This window comes from Bufo gargarizans, chromosome 9, assembly GCF_014858855.1.
Source record: "Bufo gargarizans isolate SCDJY-AF-19 chromosome 9, ASM1485885v1, whole genome shotgun sequence".
Classification (NCBI taxonomy): Eukaryota; Metazoa; Chordata; class Amphibia; order Anura; family Bufonidae; genus Bufo; species Bufo gargarizans.
Genome location: NC_058088.1, coordinates 12,558,438 through 12,573,899, shown reverse-complemented (window position 1 = coordinate 12,573,899; position 15,462 = coordinate 12,558,438). Strand labels below are relative to the sequence as shown.

The window sequence follows — 15,462 nt, the reverse complement described above, 5'->3', positions numbered from 1 at the left end:
GTCCCACTGATGGGATCATGTGACCTTTTATTCCCCCCCCCCCCCTTTGTTTTACATTTCTTTTAAATACGAAAATAAAGCCCTGACCGAAAAAGACGCAAAATTATTAATTATCCAAATAAACAGAGAAAAAAAAAGGTTTTAATCGCACGCCACTCCACGTGTCCTAAAGAAACAAGAATGGGTCTGCTGATGGACTGGGAGGGGGAAATAGCGCCGTCTTGAACTGGTTAAAGGGGTCCTCCGGGGCTCAGGCGGTCATGTGACTAGCGCCCAGATTGCGGAATCGGCGGCGAGACAGAATGGTAAGTATTTGTGAAGCCATGATCATTCTGCAGACTCTCTGAAGGGTAGAAGCTATGAAGGACCTCTTTAATCCGAGTCATTGCTGGGAAAGCTAGGCCTGGGTGACAACCTTTATTTTTCATACAGGCTGTCACCCAGCTTTCCTGGAGTCTACAGTGCACAATCTGCTGAGGCGGGTATTGCAGCCAAGTTGTAGATATATTGGATGCACGGGTTACCATATTCCCCCTCACGTGTCACCCGCACCACACTGCATCCATTCACTCAGTGTCCTTCCCCTTTGCTGTCAGTGAAGGACATGTGCTTTGCCCTCACTAAAGATGGCTGCGCGCTACGTAACGCCCCGTTTATTTTATTAACCAATCAAAGCGCCCTGAAGATATTGACATAACGCAGTAGCCAATGGTAAGGCGGCTTTAGAGTAAGACCCAGAACTCAGACCGCGGAAGTGCCGCTGAGCGTTGCATTTCTATTGGTCAAAAGCTGTGTAGGGCGGATACCAGGCAGCTACCGGTTCTCTAATTGGACTGTAAAGTCACACCTCCGTGCTCTGATTGGCCCGTTAGGATTTTCTGGCAGAGAGCTTAACAGTGCGATTGGCTGGTGCAGATTTACATCGTCTTCCGCTATTGGATGGCCCCTCCTCCTCGGGTGCGCTCTGTCCTCGGCGGTTGCCGGTTTTAGTGGAGTGACGTCACGCCAGTGTACAGGTCACCGCCTGGAGGGGACGCTGTGCTGGGTGTGATGGCGCTGTGTGTGAGGAGACTCCGCGGAGCTCATGGGCTCGGCAGCCGCTGGAAGAGCGGGATCCGCGGTGCTGGAGGAGCGGCGGGGAAACTCCAGGAGAGCATGCGGGTGAGGAGTGCTCCGTGTCCGCTGCTCTCACCAGGGTGCAGCTTCAGGTCACATTAACCCCTTCTACCCTGACTGGGGACCACAGGTCGGAGCTGAGGCAGGAGCCTTGTTGCGTATGGCAACCAATCGGGATCCAGCTTTCATTTTCCCAGCACATGTTGGAAGGTGACAGCTGAGCGCTGATTGGTTGCCAGGGGCAACGGGGACACTTTGATGTAGTCCTGGTATTTGGGTCTTCATTGCTGTGATAAGTCATTGTGCGCCCCCCAAAACAGACCTTGGAGGGGGTCCCCCCATGATGCCCCCTGTGCTGGGGCAGGTTTATGCAGGTTACCATTGGAGGGCGCATTGAGCGTTAGACGCCAGGCGGCCATCTGTATGGACGGGCTTGGTCCATTCGCGAACTATATGCACTTGGAAAGCGTCAAGCGCGTATCTATGGACCCCATCACCGGTCCACACCGTATGCTTTAAAAAAAAAAAAATGGGTGGCGGATACCAGGAATCAGCACTCCAGCTGTGGTGAAACTACAACTCCCAGCATGTAAACATGCTTGGCTGCTCTTCTAACTCCCATAGAGATGAATGGAGCACACTCTGGGAGTTGTAGTTTCTGAACAGCTGGAGCGCCGGCGGTTGCTGATCCCTGGTACAGACAATGACACGCTTTGGGAAATCCTCCGCCAAACAGTGTGAAAGGACCCCAATATGTCCTGTAGTGCGGGCGTCCCCTCCCAGCAGCCGGCCAGCCTCTGCCCCCGGTGCGGCTCGCCCTGTATTCGTCAGTAAGGCTGTGACGCCCCCGTCACATGTGTCTGGTGCATTGGGACTTGGAGATGTTCAGCCCAAATGCTGTATTTGTCAGTACGTTCACAACCTAATTAACGAATCGTCCTCAGACGTGCTTTTCTACCCAGTTTTCGGAGGGTCACAAGGGATAGCGGCCCCCCAAGTCCTCTTTTCTGAATGCAATTGTAGTGCACGTGCCTGACCACCCTTCCATTCCTTTCTGCGACACTGACGAGGACACCTTCAGTGTCATACACAGGGAGCGGCCGACACACGTGGGCACCACCGCTTCAGTCACACAGGGCCCGGGGACATCCATTTTTGTGATTTAGTGAGGGTCTCAGCAGTCAGACCACCCGTGATCCTACATTTTAGCACCTTTAACGAAGTCTGTTAAACGGCATATTGGCATTCATTAAAGGGGTTGTCTCACTTCAGCAAGTGGCATTTTTTTGTAGAGAAAGGTAATACAAGACCCTTAGGCCCCTTTCAGACGGGTGAGAATTCCACGCGGGTGCAATGCTTGAGGTGAACGCATTGCACCCGCACTGAATCCGGACCCATTCACTTCTATGGGGCTGTGCACATGAGCGGTGATTTTCACGCATCACTTGTGTGTTGCATGAAAATCGCAGCAAGCTCTATATTGTGCGTTTTTCACGCAACGCAAACCCCATAGAAGTGAATGGGGCTGCGTGAAAATCGCAAGCATCCACAAGCAAGTGCGGATGCGGTGCGATTTTCACACATGGTTGCTGGGAGATGATAGGGATGAGCAACCCCGACCCCATTAAAGTGTATTCCCTGTATTATTTTCCCTTATAACATGGTTATAAGGGAAAATAATTTGCATTCTTAATACAGAATGCTTGGGCTACTTTCACACTTGCAGCAGAGTGATCAGGCAAAACGTATGACAACCGACTGGCATTAGTAAGACTGGTCAGGATCCTGATCAGTCAAAAAAATGCATTGAAATGCCGGATCTGTCTTTCCGGTGTCATCCGGCAAAATGGATCCGGCATTTATTTTTTTTCACCTTTTTTCGGTCTGTGCATGCGCAGACCGGAAGGACGGAGCCGGTATTTTGAATGCCAGATCCGGCACTAATACATTCCTATGGGAAAAAAATGGCGGATACGGCATTCAGGCAAGTCTTTAGTTTTTTTCGCCGGAGATAAAACCGTAGCATGCTGCGGTTTTATCTCCATCCTGATCAGTCAAAAAGACTGAACTGAAGACATCCTGATGCATCCTGAACGGATTACTCTCCATTCAGAATGCATAGGGATAAAACTGATCAGTTCTTTTCCGGTATAGAGCCCCTAGGACGGAACTGTATGCCGGAAAACAAAAACGCTAATGTGAAAGTAGCCTTAGTAAAATGTGCCTTGAGGGGTTAAAAAAAAATAAAATAAATTAACTCGCCTAATCCTGTTGTTCGCACAGCCGGCATCGTCTTCTTTCTTCTTCTTTCAGGACCTGCAAAAGGACCTTTGATGACATAATCGCGCTCACTACGTGGTGAGCGCGATTATGTCATCAAAGGTCCTTTTGCAGGTCCTGAAAGAAGAAGAAGAAAGAAGACGATGCCGGCTGCGTGAACAAGTGGAGGAGGCAAGTTAATATTTAAGTTTTTAACCCTCAATGGACATTATACCATGTTATAAGGGAAAATAATAAAATCTACAGAACACCGAACCCAAACGTCAGTGAAGAAGTCCGGGTCTGGGTACCACAGTCAGTTTTTTTATCTCGTGCGTGCAAAACGCATTGCACCCACGCGATAAAAACTGAACAACTGAATGCAATCGCAGTCAAAACTGACTGAAATTGTGTGCACGCGCGACGCATCCGGAGCAAACCCAGGACGCCCGTGTGAATGAGTCCTTACTAATGTATTGTGATTGTCCATATTGCTTCCTTTGCTGGCTGGATTCATTTTTCTATCACATTATACACTGCTTGTTTCCATGGTTACGGCCACCCTGCAATCCAGTATCGGTGGTCGTGCTTGCAGATTATAGGAGAAGGTGCAGGCCTCTCTGGTGGCCGGGACTTCGGGAGCGCACATGGGCAGGCATGCGCAGCAGCTCCCGTCCTGACCGCCTCGTATCTGTGCTGCAGAGGTGGTCATATCCATGGAAAGGAGCAGTGTATAATATGATGGGAAAAATCCAGCCAGCAAAGGAGGCAATATGGACACTCACAAGACATTAGTAAGTGCCTTGTATTAACTTTCTCTACACAATAAATGCCATTTGCTTAATCACTTTAAGGGGTTAAAATAACCCCCTAGACGAGCTCTGCTGCTACATGTAGTCCTGCCTGCTTGTAATTTCCTGATAGTCGCCCCTCTGTCGTCTCCTCAGTGACCTCTCCTTTTCTTGCAGGCTCGAGACGCCATCTTGTACCGAGACCTCCGGCCCTGCCCCCGCCTCCCTGCTCCTCTTAGACGACCTTTGCCACCGCCAGCTCCCTCTCTGTCCGCACTCCTCCGGCCCGTAGGCCCCAAGAAGCGCCCACCAGCACCTGAGCAGGACAAAGCCCAAGAACCACCGCAGGACTTTTTGATGCAGACATGGCCTCCACATCCACTACCAGGGTACCTCCCCCGCGCCCAGCCCAGCCACGTGTGCCCTACTGACCCAGAGTGCTGGCACCTCAGCAGTTCGCAGCTGGACTGTTTCAGAAGCTTGTTTGAACCTGGAGTCTGTAGGACCCCGTACCAGGCCATGGTGTTACCCCTGCCACCAGCACACGAAGGGTTATTGGCGTTTACACTCAGCAGGAGGGATGGGACCGGCCAAGTCCCGGGGAGTGACAAGTCGGACATGGAGCAGCACTTGGCAGTGATGCACGAGAAGCTACGGCACGAGGTGAGTTCATAAGTAGGGAAAATCGATGGGCCCCCGACCCCCAAACTCTTATGCTGGGGGCACCCTCCTCCGTGACGTCCGTTTCTCCTCCTACAGTCTAATATAGGTCATCAATATCAGATCAGCGGGGGCTCGACTCCTGGGACCCCCGCCAATCAGCTGCGATCGCCGCACCCTCTTCCTAATCTATATGACGTCCTTGAAATAGCTGATCTGCGGGCGTCTGAGTCCCTGCTTTGTCTCTCCTGGGACTCGGACCCCCGCCGATGTGATAATGCTGACTTATCCAGTGGATAGGTCATCATTATCTTTACCTGGATAACCCCCCCTTAAGTGAATCCTGCTGAGCTGTAGTTCTAGGCACACCCTGCGGACAAGGGTGGCGCTGTTACTGGGGGGAAAAAAGCCGCCATTTTATTTCAAGCCTGGACAATTCCTTTAAATTGGATGAGCAGATGAAGCGTTCACTCTTTGTAATAGATTAGAGCGACTCTGAGGGGAGCAGTTGGGGTGTCACAAGGACAGGGGGGTAAGACCTAGCTGGGGCCATGTAGTCACTCGTGGACCGTGGGGCCCCGCACTGCACTCCTGGATGTCATTGCTTTTAGGAATGTCACTGGTCAGTCCCTAGTAGGTGCCGGACTACAAATCCACCTGGAGAACCCAAGCCTATTAATGTTCTTCTCTATTGGTGGGGTTTCTCTGGACCAGTCACTGACTGCACGATTATTCCATTACTGACGGTTTCCCTTTTGCTTTGCAGTTGCCAAATTTCCTATGGAAGCCAGCAAATTACTCATTATACAGAAAGGACGTGGAGTTTGTCAGTAATATGCTGCACGTGCACTTTCGGTAAGAGCAGAGCAGCTGTAGGTCATGTCTGGTTCACATCTGGGGACCGTTGATGCCCACCATAGATCCACCATGTACAGAGGGGGCCGTTCATGTACAAGTCACTGTCTCGTGTCTCTCTCACAGCGGCCTCGTGAAGTACCAGCTCTTCCTGACGCTCACCCGGCTGCTGCTCCTGTGTTATTTCACCAGCGCCCGGATCTCCGTGCTGAAGCTGACGTCCCATCCGGAGAACAATACCATCCAGGCCCGCTGGTCATTCACCGGCCTCCCTCTGCACGGCCTCTTCATGTACTTCTTCCGCACCGAAAAGAGTGAATTGTACAGGTGAGCGGGTGACGATACATTATGGTATAGGGTAGATTCGTAGAAGACAGGATCTGGAGGGCCACGTGGTCACGCTCCATTACACCATGGCAAATAGGGGATCAGGCAGAGTGGTCACTCTCCACATCTCCCATAGATGACAATGTAGAGTCACCAAGTATACAAGGCCACGTCCCTGCTGAGAGTGGGTACCCCGAAACCAGTGGACTCCAACAGAGCCGACTTTTCTGGCTGATCCAGTAGATATTCCCATGACGCTCAATTATCTGAGGACTTCTCCTCTTTTCCTATATTGATGACTTATCCTCAGGACAGGTAATCAATATCCGATCGACAGGGGGGGGGGGGGGATCGATTGTCAGCAACCCCATGATCAGCTGTATGAAGAGAACGCAGCACTCATACTGTTTACCTGTGGACATTGCTGCAGCGAGCAGTATGGTTACAGCTCCTCCATCCCATTCACTTTAGGGTCCATTCATGCGTCCGTATAATGGGTCTGGATTCGTTCCGCAATTATGCGGAATGGGTGCGGCTCCATTCATTTTCAATGGGGCCGGAAGAGATGCAGACAACACACAGTGTGCTGTCCGCATCCGCATTTCCGGCGCGCGGCTCCGGAAAGAAATAGAACATGTCCTATTCTTGTCCGCAGCTGTGGACAAGAATAGATATTTTATATTGGGGTGCCGGCCTGGTGTTTTGCGTATCCGCAAAACACTGCAGACGTGTGAATGGACCCTTAATGGCACGGCTCCCAATGGGACGGAGGACGCTGTAATTACACCGATCACCTCTGCAATGTCCCCTGGGAGCAGGTAAATGGTGAAGAGAACCCAACGCTGAGTTCTCTTCACACAGCTGATTGGCAGGGTCATCCTATAGGAAAAGCGGACAACCCCTTTAATTCTTTCTGCTCAGTTCCTCAGGTGTTGGGGTGAATTCACACACAAGTGATTTGTTGCAGAAAGTTCTGCAATTGAAAATCTGTTCCATATCTGCGAGTCGGGTTGTCCTGACTGCAGGCCCCATTCACATGAAAGGGAGAAATTTCTACAGCAAGTTTGCCGAGTGTGAAATTACTGGTGGTCCCAACGATAGAGCTGAGATGGTTGAGGATGATGAGGTGGTAGTTGCTGTCCACGACTGAGCGCTGGACGTCCACAGTCTAACACATTGGGCCTCATTTATCAAAACTGTCTAACAGGAAAACTGTCCCAGTTGCCTATGGCAACCAATCAGAGCTCTCTTTTTATTTTTTGAAATGTTCTCAAAAAATGAAAGGTGAGCTCTGGTTGGTTGTTATAGCTGTTAGATAGTTTTAATAAATGAGGCCCATCATCCCCGTGGCTGATGCTGCCGTCTCTAAGGCCAAGGCAGCTGTCGCTGGGATCAGTCATGATTCAGACAGCTGAAGTTTGCCGGTCTTAACTATGTGGAGGGTAACGACACCTGTCTCCACTGTGTTCAAGCGGACAGGGTTTTTTTTTCCAGCTCATCCCTCATGACGGCACCACAGGAGGTTGTTCCCCTTCGACCTTCTTGGGTCAAGAAACAGAGAGGTTAAAGGGTCCTTCCCACCCCCACCCTCCGGCGTTCTTCCTGTCCCTACAGGGGATAGATGCAGAGAGGTTCCCTGCTCTAGGGTTGAAGAGTTTCTACAAGAACTTTTAGAACCTAAGGGTAAGGCTTGGACTAGGATCGGTGTGTCCGGCCTCTCCTTCCAGACCTCGAATAGCTTTGCTAACACCTCTCAGGGAAGATGTCCCTCATCAGCCCACCTGGCGGAGTCTGAGCCTATAGGTGGGTTCTCTGATGGCCTGGGTTCGATCGGTGGGTTCATCCTCATCCTTCCTATCCTATAAAGTGGCCGTGCCAGTAAACCCCTTATGTGGGTCCCTCTGGCTTGCTCTTAACCCTGATGAGTGGGTAATGCAGCTGGTGGTGACCTCACTATGGACGGCTATGGGTTCATGGAGCTTAGATCTGCTGTTCCTGAAACAGTCGGCAGCTGGATGGGGCCTTGTCTCCTTACCAATGCTCCATATGCAGGTGTTGGCAGATGCTGCATGACATCATTGCTTTGGCAGCACATACTGCAAGACTGGTAAGTAAACCATGCTTGTGTTTAACCAGCTGGATTGCCTCAACAGTTCTAATTACTTTAATTGAGAATCTGTGTGTGGCTCTAAATGGGAGCTCAGATGATAGTGGCATCACCTGTTTCTTTAATGAGGACTAAATGTGGAGTTCAAATTTTCAGGCTGCAGTTAATTCACAAGGTCGCAGACTTAAATCTCTCAGGCTAGCAACCTGGCTTAGTACGTCTGACTTGATTGCTTATCTAGGAAAAATGTACACAGTGTCTGGAAGCGGGCCGCCTCAGGGCCTCTGTGCCTGGAAGCGGGCCGCCTCAGGGCCTCTGTGCCTGGAAGCGGGCCGCCTCAGGGCCTCTGTGCCTGGAAGCGGGCCGCCTCAGGGCCTCTGTGCCTGGAAGCGGGCCGCCTCAGGGCCTCTGTGCCTGGAAGCGGGCCGCCTCAGGGCCTCTGTGCCTGGAAGCGGGCCGCCTCAGGGCCTCTGTGCCTGGAAGCGGGCCGCCTCAGGGCCTCTGTGCCTGGAAGCGGGCCGCCTCAGGGCCTCTGTGCCTGGAAGCGGGCCGCCTCAGGGCCTCTGTGCCTGGAAGCGGGCCGCCTCAGGGCCTCTGTGCCTGGAAGCGGGCCGCCTCAGGGCCTCTGTGCCTGGAAGCGGGCCGCCTCAGGGCCTCTGTGCCTGGAAGCGGGCCGCCTCAGGGCCTCTGTGCCTGGAAGCGGGCCTCCCACTGGTGTCATGAAACATAAAAGTAACAAGGTAGGAGGCAGGAAGTTAAGTTAAAGCTAAAGGGGTCCTAATGTGAAGACCTCAGGTAAGGACTCAGTGTTACAGAAGTAGCCTGTTTACGATATACAGTTTAGCGCAAAGCTGTATTGGAGCCACATTCCTCCGGGAACAATATTACTAGAAATTGTATGTAATTCAAGGAGTACAAGACATATACGTGTACGGGCCTTGTGAGTTATAGGGTATAGTATACTCTACACCTGGAGATAGTATGGGTCAGCCTGAAGCTAAGGAACATTAGTGTGACCAGAGCACTGAAATGTGGTAAAGATCCTACCCAGACCTGTTATAATAGGAGGCAGCGCCATCCTGGCTGGAAAGTCTTCTTGTATGGATTACAGCAATAAATTGGTATATCTACCTCAGGTCAAGGATTTCACTAAATCAACTTATGCCCAACTAAACTCTTCTCTATGTTATTCTATCTATTTGCACCTCAGGGTGCTGATGTCATGAACATTTGGGACCCTGCCTTCATTGCACCGAATACCCATAACCTCAAGGGCACCTCTGTCGTCTCCGGGAAGGAGACACCCCTCACTGCACGCCAACCCAGGGAGCTGCGAAATGGCAATAGAGACTGTGCATTCCTCTGTCCACATTCACACTTACAGCCATGCTCACACGTATACGCTGCGGCTATGTACGCTGCTCAGGTCCTATAACCCTTTGCCACTCCTCAGTCCCTGTGTCTCCTGGCTAGTGCCATGTAAAGATCTTGTGAAACCCTTAAAAACTGCCTCTGATCTTGAAGCTATGCGGGCAGGTGGGTTCTCGGTTGGCCCGGTTTCGTCGGGAGGATTCTTTCTCCTTTCTTCTCCCTTGAGTTCATACCAACACCTCCTGGTTCGGGATCCCAAGCTTGTCATGGACCGGTAGGAAGTTAACGGTGCAGTTTGGTTACCTCATAGTTGATGTCCATGCTGCAATGTGCCAGTGCTGCCAGCTCGGCTCGGTTTTCTTACATACATTTGCAAGAAAAAGTATGTGAACCCTTTGGAATGATATGGATTTCTGCACAAATTGGTCATAAAATGTGATCAGATCTTCATCTTAGTCACAACAATAGACAATCACAGTCTGCTTAACCTAATAACACACAGAATTAAAGGTTACCATGTTTTTATTGAACACACCATGTAAACATTCACAGTGCAGGTGGAAAAAGTATGTGAACCCCTAGACTAATGACATCTCCAAGAACTAATTGGAGTGAGGTGTCAGCCAACTGGAGTCCAGTTAATGAGATGAGATTGGAGGTGTTGGTTACAGCTGCCCTGCCCTATAAAAACACACACCAGTTCTGGGTTTGCTTTTCACAAGAAGCATTGCCTGATGTGAATGATGCCTCGCACAAAAGAGCTCTCAGAAGACCTACGATTAAGAATTGTTGACTTGCATAAAGCTGGAAAGGGTTATAAAAGAGCACAGCGCAGACTGCTCAATGAGGTGAAGAAGAATCCTAGAGTGTCAGCTAAAGACTTACAAAAGTCTCTGGCATATGCTAACATCCCTGTTAGCGAATCTACTATACGTAAAACACTAAACAAGAATGGATTTCATGGGAGGATACAACAGAGGAAGCCACTGCTGTCCAAAAAAAACATTGCTGCACGTTTACAGTTTTCACAAGAGCACCTGCATGTTCCACAGCAGTACTGGCAAAATATTCTGTGGACAGATGAAACCAAAGTTGAGTTGTTTGGAAGAGACACACAACACTATGTGTGGAGAAAAAGAGGCGCAGCACACCAACATCAAAACCTTATCCCAACTGTGAAGTATGGTGGTGAGGGCATCATGGTTTGGGGCTGCTTTGCTGCGTCAGGGCCTGGACGGATTGCTATCATCGAAGGAAAAATGAATTCCCAAGTTTATCAAGACATTTTGCAGGAGAACTTAAGGCCATCTTTCCTACAGCTGAAGCTCAACAGAAGATGGATGTTGCAACAGGACAACGACCCAAAGCATAGAAGTAAATCAGCAACAGAATGGCTTAAACAGAAGAAAATACGCCTTCTGGAGTTGCCCAGTCAGAGTCCTGACCTCAACCTGATTGAGATGCTGTGGCATGACCTCAAGAAAGCGATTCACACCAGACATCCCAAGAATATTGCTGAACTGAAACAGTTCTGTAAAGAGGAATGGTCAAGAATTACTCCTGACCGTTGTGCACGTCTGATCTGCAACTACAGGAAACGTTTGGTTGAAGTTATTGCTGCCAAAGGAGGTTCAACCAGTTATTAAATCCAAGGGTTCACATACTTTTTCCACCTGCACTGTGAATGTTTACATGGTGTGTTCAATAAAAACATGGTAACATTGAAGTCTTTGTGTGTTATTAGTTAAGGCAGACTGTGATTGTCTATTGTTGTGACTTAGATGAAGATCAGATCACAGTTTATGACCAATTTGTGCAGAAATCCATATCATTCCAAAGGGTTCACATACTTTTTCTTGCAACTGTATATCTTGTAGACACCCGAAGTTAGCTGTTTAACGATTAGGCTCTTGGGAATGAACTGCAGTGGGGGGGTCTATAGTAATTGGGGGGTCTACAGTAAACTATTACTCAGTGCAGTGGTTATATATGATGCTACATTTAGAGTGAGTCGCTCTTACACAATGTCCAGAGGACTAACTTGCACCTATTAATCCAGCACCTACTCCTGTACCTAATACTTAACTTTTATTAATATGCTTCTAATAGTGTTCATTGTAACTTTACTACATATTAAAATTCCAGTGCATCGCAGTCCTTACTCCTCTGTTCAGTTTACTATTGGGGTTTTCACCACCACATTCCTAATGCAGGGTGCAGGTCACTACTTCTTAGCCGGCTGCGCGCTGCCAGTATAGTGTAAGTTCAGTATTGCAATTCCCCTTATACTGATTGGGGCGACATGTTTCGCCGTGGACCGGCGTCTTCAGGGGTTAGGGCGCTTTGCATTAGGAATGTGGTGGTGAAAACCCCAATAGTAAACTGAACAGAGGAGTAAGGACTGCGATGCACTGGAATTTTAATATGTAGTAAAGTTACAATGAACACTATTAGAAGCATATTAAAAAAAGTTAAGTATTAGGTACAGGAGTAGGTGCTGGATTAATAGGTGCAAGTTAGTCCTCTGGACATTAGTAATTATTAATTTTGTGAAAAAACACTGCATCCAGCACTAAGGGGAAGTTTAGTTTTGTTGCTCTTACACAATGGTACTTACCATATAGACTTACAGGTAAAGGGCATCCTTTTTATGGCCGATGTCTGATAAGACAATTATTCTTCCTCTAATTAAATATTTAAGTCTATAAACAGAGGTCGGACCATTGATCAAGGCTGCAGATAAAGAGACATTTCAGAGTTACGACTGGATTCACAAATTCTGTCATCAAGATTTAGTTTTCTGGCAGAATCAAAAAGTTTGTCTCAGGTTTATTCCTGATCCTATGGAATGGTATTTTCATCTAATGATAAAGATCTGAGACTTGGTCTCCCCCTCCCCCTAAATTATAATTTGGTACGTCCGGTGCTGTCATGAGGGATGAGCTGGAAAATAGGAATTAGATTAACTGGTAATTTGGTTCCCAGAGATTCCCTCCTGACAGATCCCGTACATTCCCTCCCTTACTATCTACCTATGTAAATATTGCATATAAGATTTTCTGATGATTTTAATGAATCGGTTGCATCCATCCTGGTGGGTGGGGACCATTTGATTCCTGTCCCCCCGAAAAGGTCTAAGGGGAACAACCTCCTGTGGTGCTGTCATGAGGGAATCTCTGGAAACCGAATTACCGGTAAGTCTAAGGCTACTTTCACACTTGCGTTGCTGGATTCCGGCAATCTGTATGCAAACAGATACCATTTGTAGACCGATCCGGATCAGTCTCACTAATGAATTGCAATACCGGATCCGTCTCTCTGGTTGTCATCCGGAAAAACGGATCCGGCATTTATCTTTTTCGCATTTTAAAGGTCTGCGCATGCACAGACTGCAAAACCGGATCAGTTTTTCCGGCAAGTGTTCCAGAATTTTGGACGGAGAAAATACTGCAGAATGCATGGGGAGATGCCTGATCAGTTCTTTTCCGGTATTGAGCCCCTAGGATGGAACTCGGCAGCCGGAAAAGTTTAATGCAAGTGTGAAAGTGCCCTAATTCCTATTTATTTATAAAGGGTAATAATTTAAGGGAACCTGTGAGCTCTACTATGCTGCCCCCATTTGAGCTGGCAGTCAGTACTTTTAGGGAAAATTCCCCGACTGAAAATCAGTTCCGTTCACATGATTTGGGGTTTTGCAGAAATCCGAATGAATGGAACTGATTTTCAGTTGCAGAATTCTCTGCAGCCTGTGAAGGCGCCCTTCTAATACAGACTTGCCATACCTTGCAGCCTGTGAAGGCGCCCTTCTAATATAGACTTGCCATACCTTGCAGCGTGTGCCAGCCCTTCTAATACAGACTTGCCATACCTTGCAGCGTGTGCCAGCCCTTCTAATACAGACTTGCCATACCTTGCAGCGTGTGCCAGCCCTTCTAATATAGACTTGCCATACCTTGCAGCGTGTGCCAGCCCTTCTAATATAGACTTGCCATACCTTGCAGCGTGTGCCAGCCCTTCTAATACAGACTTGCCATACCTTGCAGCGTGTGCCAGCCCTTCTAATACAGACTTGCCATACCTTGCAGCGTGTGCCAGCCCTTCTAATATAGACTTGCCATACCTTGCAGCGTGTGCCAGCCCTTCTAATACAGACTTGCCATACCTTGCAGCCTGTGAAGGCGCCCTTCTAATATAGACTTGCCATACCTTGCAGCGTGTGCCAGCCCTTCTAATACAGACTTGCCATACCTTGCAGCCTGTGAAGGCGCCCTTCTAATATAGACTTGCCATACCTTGCAGCGTGTGCCAGCCCTTCTAATATAGACTTGCCATACCTTGCAGGGTGTGCCAGCCCTTCTAATATAGACTTGCCATACCTTGCAGCGTGTGCCAGCCCTTCTAATACAGACTTGCCATACCTTGCAGCGTGTGCCAGCCCTTCTAATACAGACTTGCCATACCTTGCAGCCTGTGAAGGCGCCCTTCTAATATAGACTTGCCATACCTTGCAGCGTGTGCCAGCCCTTCTAATACAGACTTGCCATACCTTGCAGCGTGTGCCAGCCCTTCTAATACAGACTTGCCATACCTTGCAGCGTGTGCCAGCCCTTCTAATACAGACTTGCCATACCTTGCAGCCTGTGAAGGCGCCCTTCTAATATAGACTTGCCATACCTTGCAGGGTGTGCCAGCCCTTCTAATATAGACTTGCCATACCTTGCAGGGTGTGCCAGCCCTTCTAATATAGACTTGCCATACCTTGCAGCGTGTGCCAGCCCTTCTAATATAGACTTGCCATACCTTGCAGCGTGTGCCAGCCCTTCTAATACAGACTTGCCATACCTTGCAGCGTGTGCCAGCCCTTCTAATACAGACTTGCCATACCTTGCAGCGTGTGCCAGCCCTGTGAGGGAGAGGAGTCCAATGAGGCTCGCTGGCGTAACAGGAGCAGAGTAACTTGCTTTATTATTTTAACCCCTTCTCTGCCACTTGGCAATCTTTTATTGTAATTCACACAAACCCGTTGAAGAATAGAAATGCAGGTGTAGAGGGGTCGTATAAGAAATACACGGCTGCTTTCCTCCAGAAACTGCACCAACTGTGTCCACGGGCCGTGCCAGGGATCAATTGAATGAGGCTGAGTTGCAATAGCAGGCACAGCCTGTGGACAAGGGTGGCGCTGTTGGCATAAAGCAGTAGCTGCATTGGTACGTCCTGATCACAGACTGAATATGTTCCTGTCGCTTCCAGGACATATGATGCCTTCTCCACCTTCCAGCTCGCTCCTGACGGGTTGATATGTCTACACAAGCTAGACCGGGTAAGTGGCTTGATCCCCACGTTGTTAATTATTGATTAAGTCCTGAAGATTTCTGTACTGACGTCGTTCCCCTCCCTCCAGGTAATGCCATCGTCCCCCATCACTGTAACCAAGAAGACCATTTTGGCTGCCGCTTTGCTTGCTCTGGGGCTGGGAGAAGATCGACCTGCTCTAAATCTTCTCTCTAGCCCTAAACTGCCCCATGAACTGTGATTCCCAAACCCCCTCCCCTCCCTGCAGCTGCCCCTTAGCAAGTCCTACATAACACGGCGGAGGAGACAGCGGCGTCACAGGAGCATCTCTCCAGGGGTAGAAGAAGCCTGTCCTCATAGTCTGTTCTGCCATCCTCCAGCTGTAGAGTCTTATCTGTATCAGAGCTCAAGAGGAGGTAGGCTCCCCTCTCCCTCCCTGAAATACTCTGCACTGCTGTGTCTGCATGCGCAACCTTAAACTTGCCTGTGGATGTGTAACATATACTGTACATAATTAAATTATAACAAAGTTTGTGTCTGTCCAGTATGTACCAACAGAGCAGGGATTACATCCACATCGCCGATGATCAGTAGGATTATTTCATATCCTTTACCACCTGGATATCCCTGTGCTGTAATCTGGCAAATCTCCAGCAGAGGGCGCATCCAGAGCAGGTGCTGGAA

General features: G+C 49.1%; 1 protein-coding gene across 1 annotated transcript; it reads left to right on the top strand.

The window, feature by feature from the left end:
* The first annotated feature begins 942 nt into the window (after positions 1-942).
* Positions 943-15,310, top strand: C9H6orf136 (chromosome 9 C6orf136 homolog). The gene is made up of 6 exons (XM_044305995.1): positions 943-1,161; positions 4,344-4,829; positions 5,593-5,681; positions 5,808-6,008; positions 14,737-14,806; positions 14,888-15,310. Exons 1-6 carry the CDS (start codon positions 1,051-1,053, stop codon positions 15,017-15,019), a joined length of 1,089 nt encoding a protein of 362 aa, XP_044161930.1. The 5' UTR covers positions 943-1,050; the 3' UTR covers positions 15,020-15,310.
* The last annotated feature ends 152 nt before the right edge of the window (positions 15,311-15,462 follow it).

Bases quoted from the DNA above. Each gene is read 5' to 3' on its own strand.
- C9H6orf136 (XM_044305995.1), top strand. From the start codon at position 1,051: ATGGCGCTGTGTGTGAGGAGACTCCGCGGAGCTCATGGGCTCGGCAGC. The intron at 4,830-5,592 runs GTGAGTTCATAA...TTTGCTTTGCAG, and splicing joins ACGAGAAGCTACGGCACGAG to TTGCCAAATTTCCTATGGAA. The intron at 6,009-14,736 runs GTGAGCGGGTGA...TGTCGCTTCCAG, and splicing joins GAAAAGAGTGAATTGTACAG to GACATATGATGCCTTCTCCA.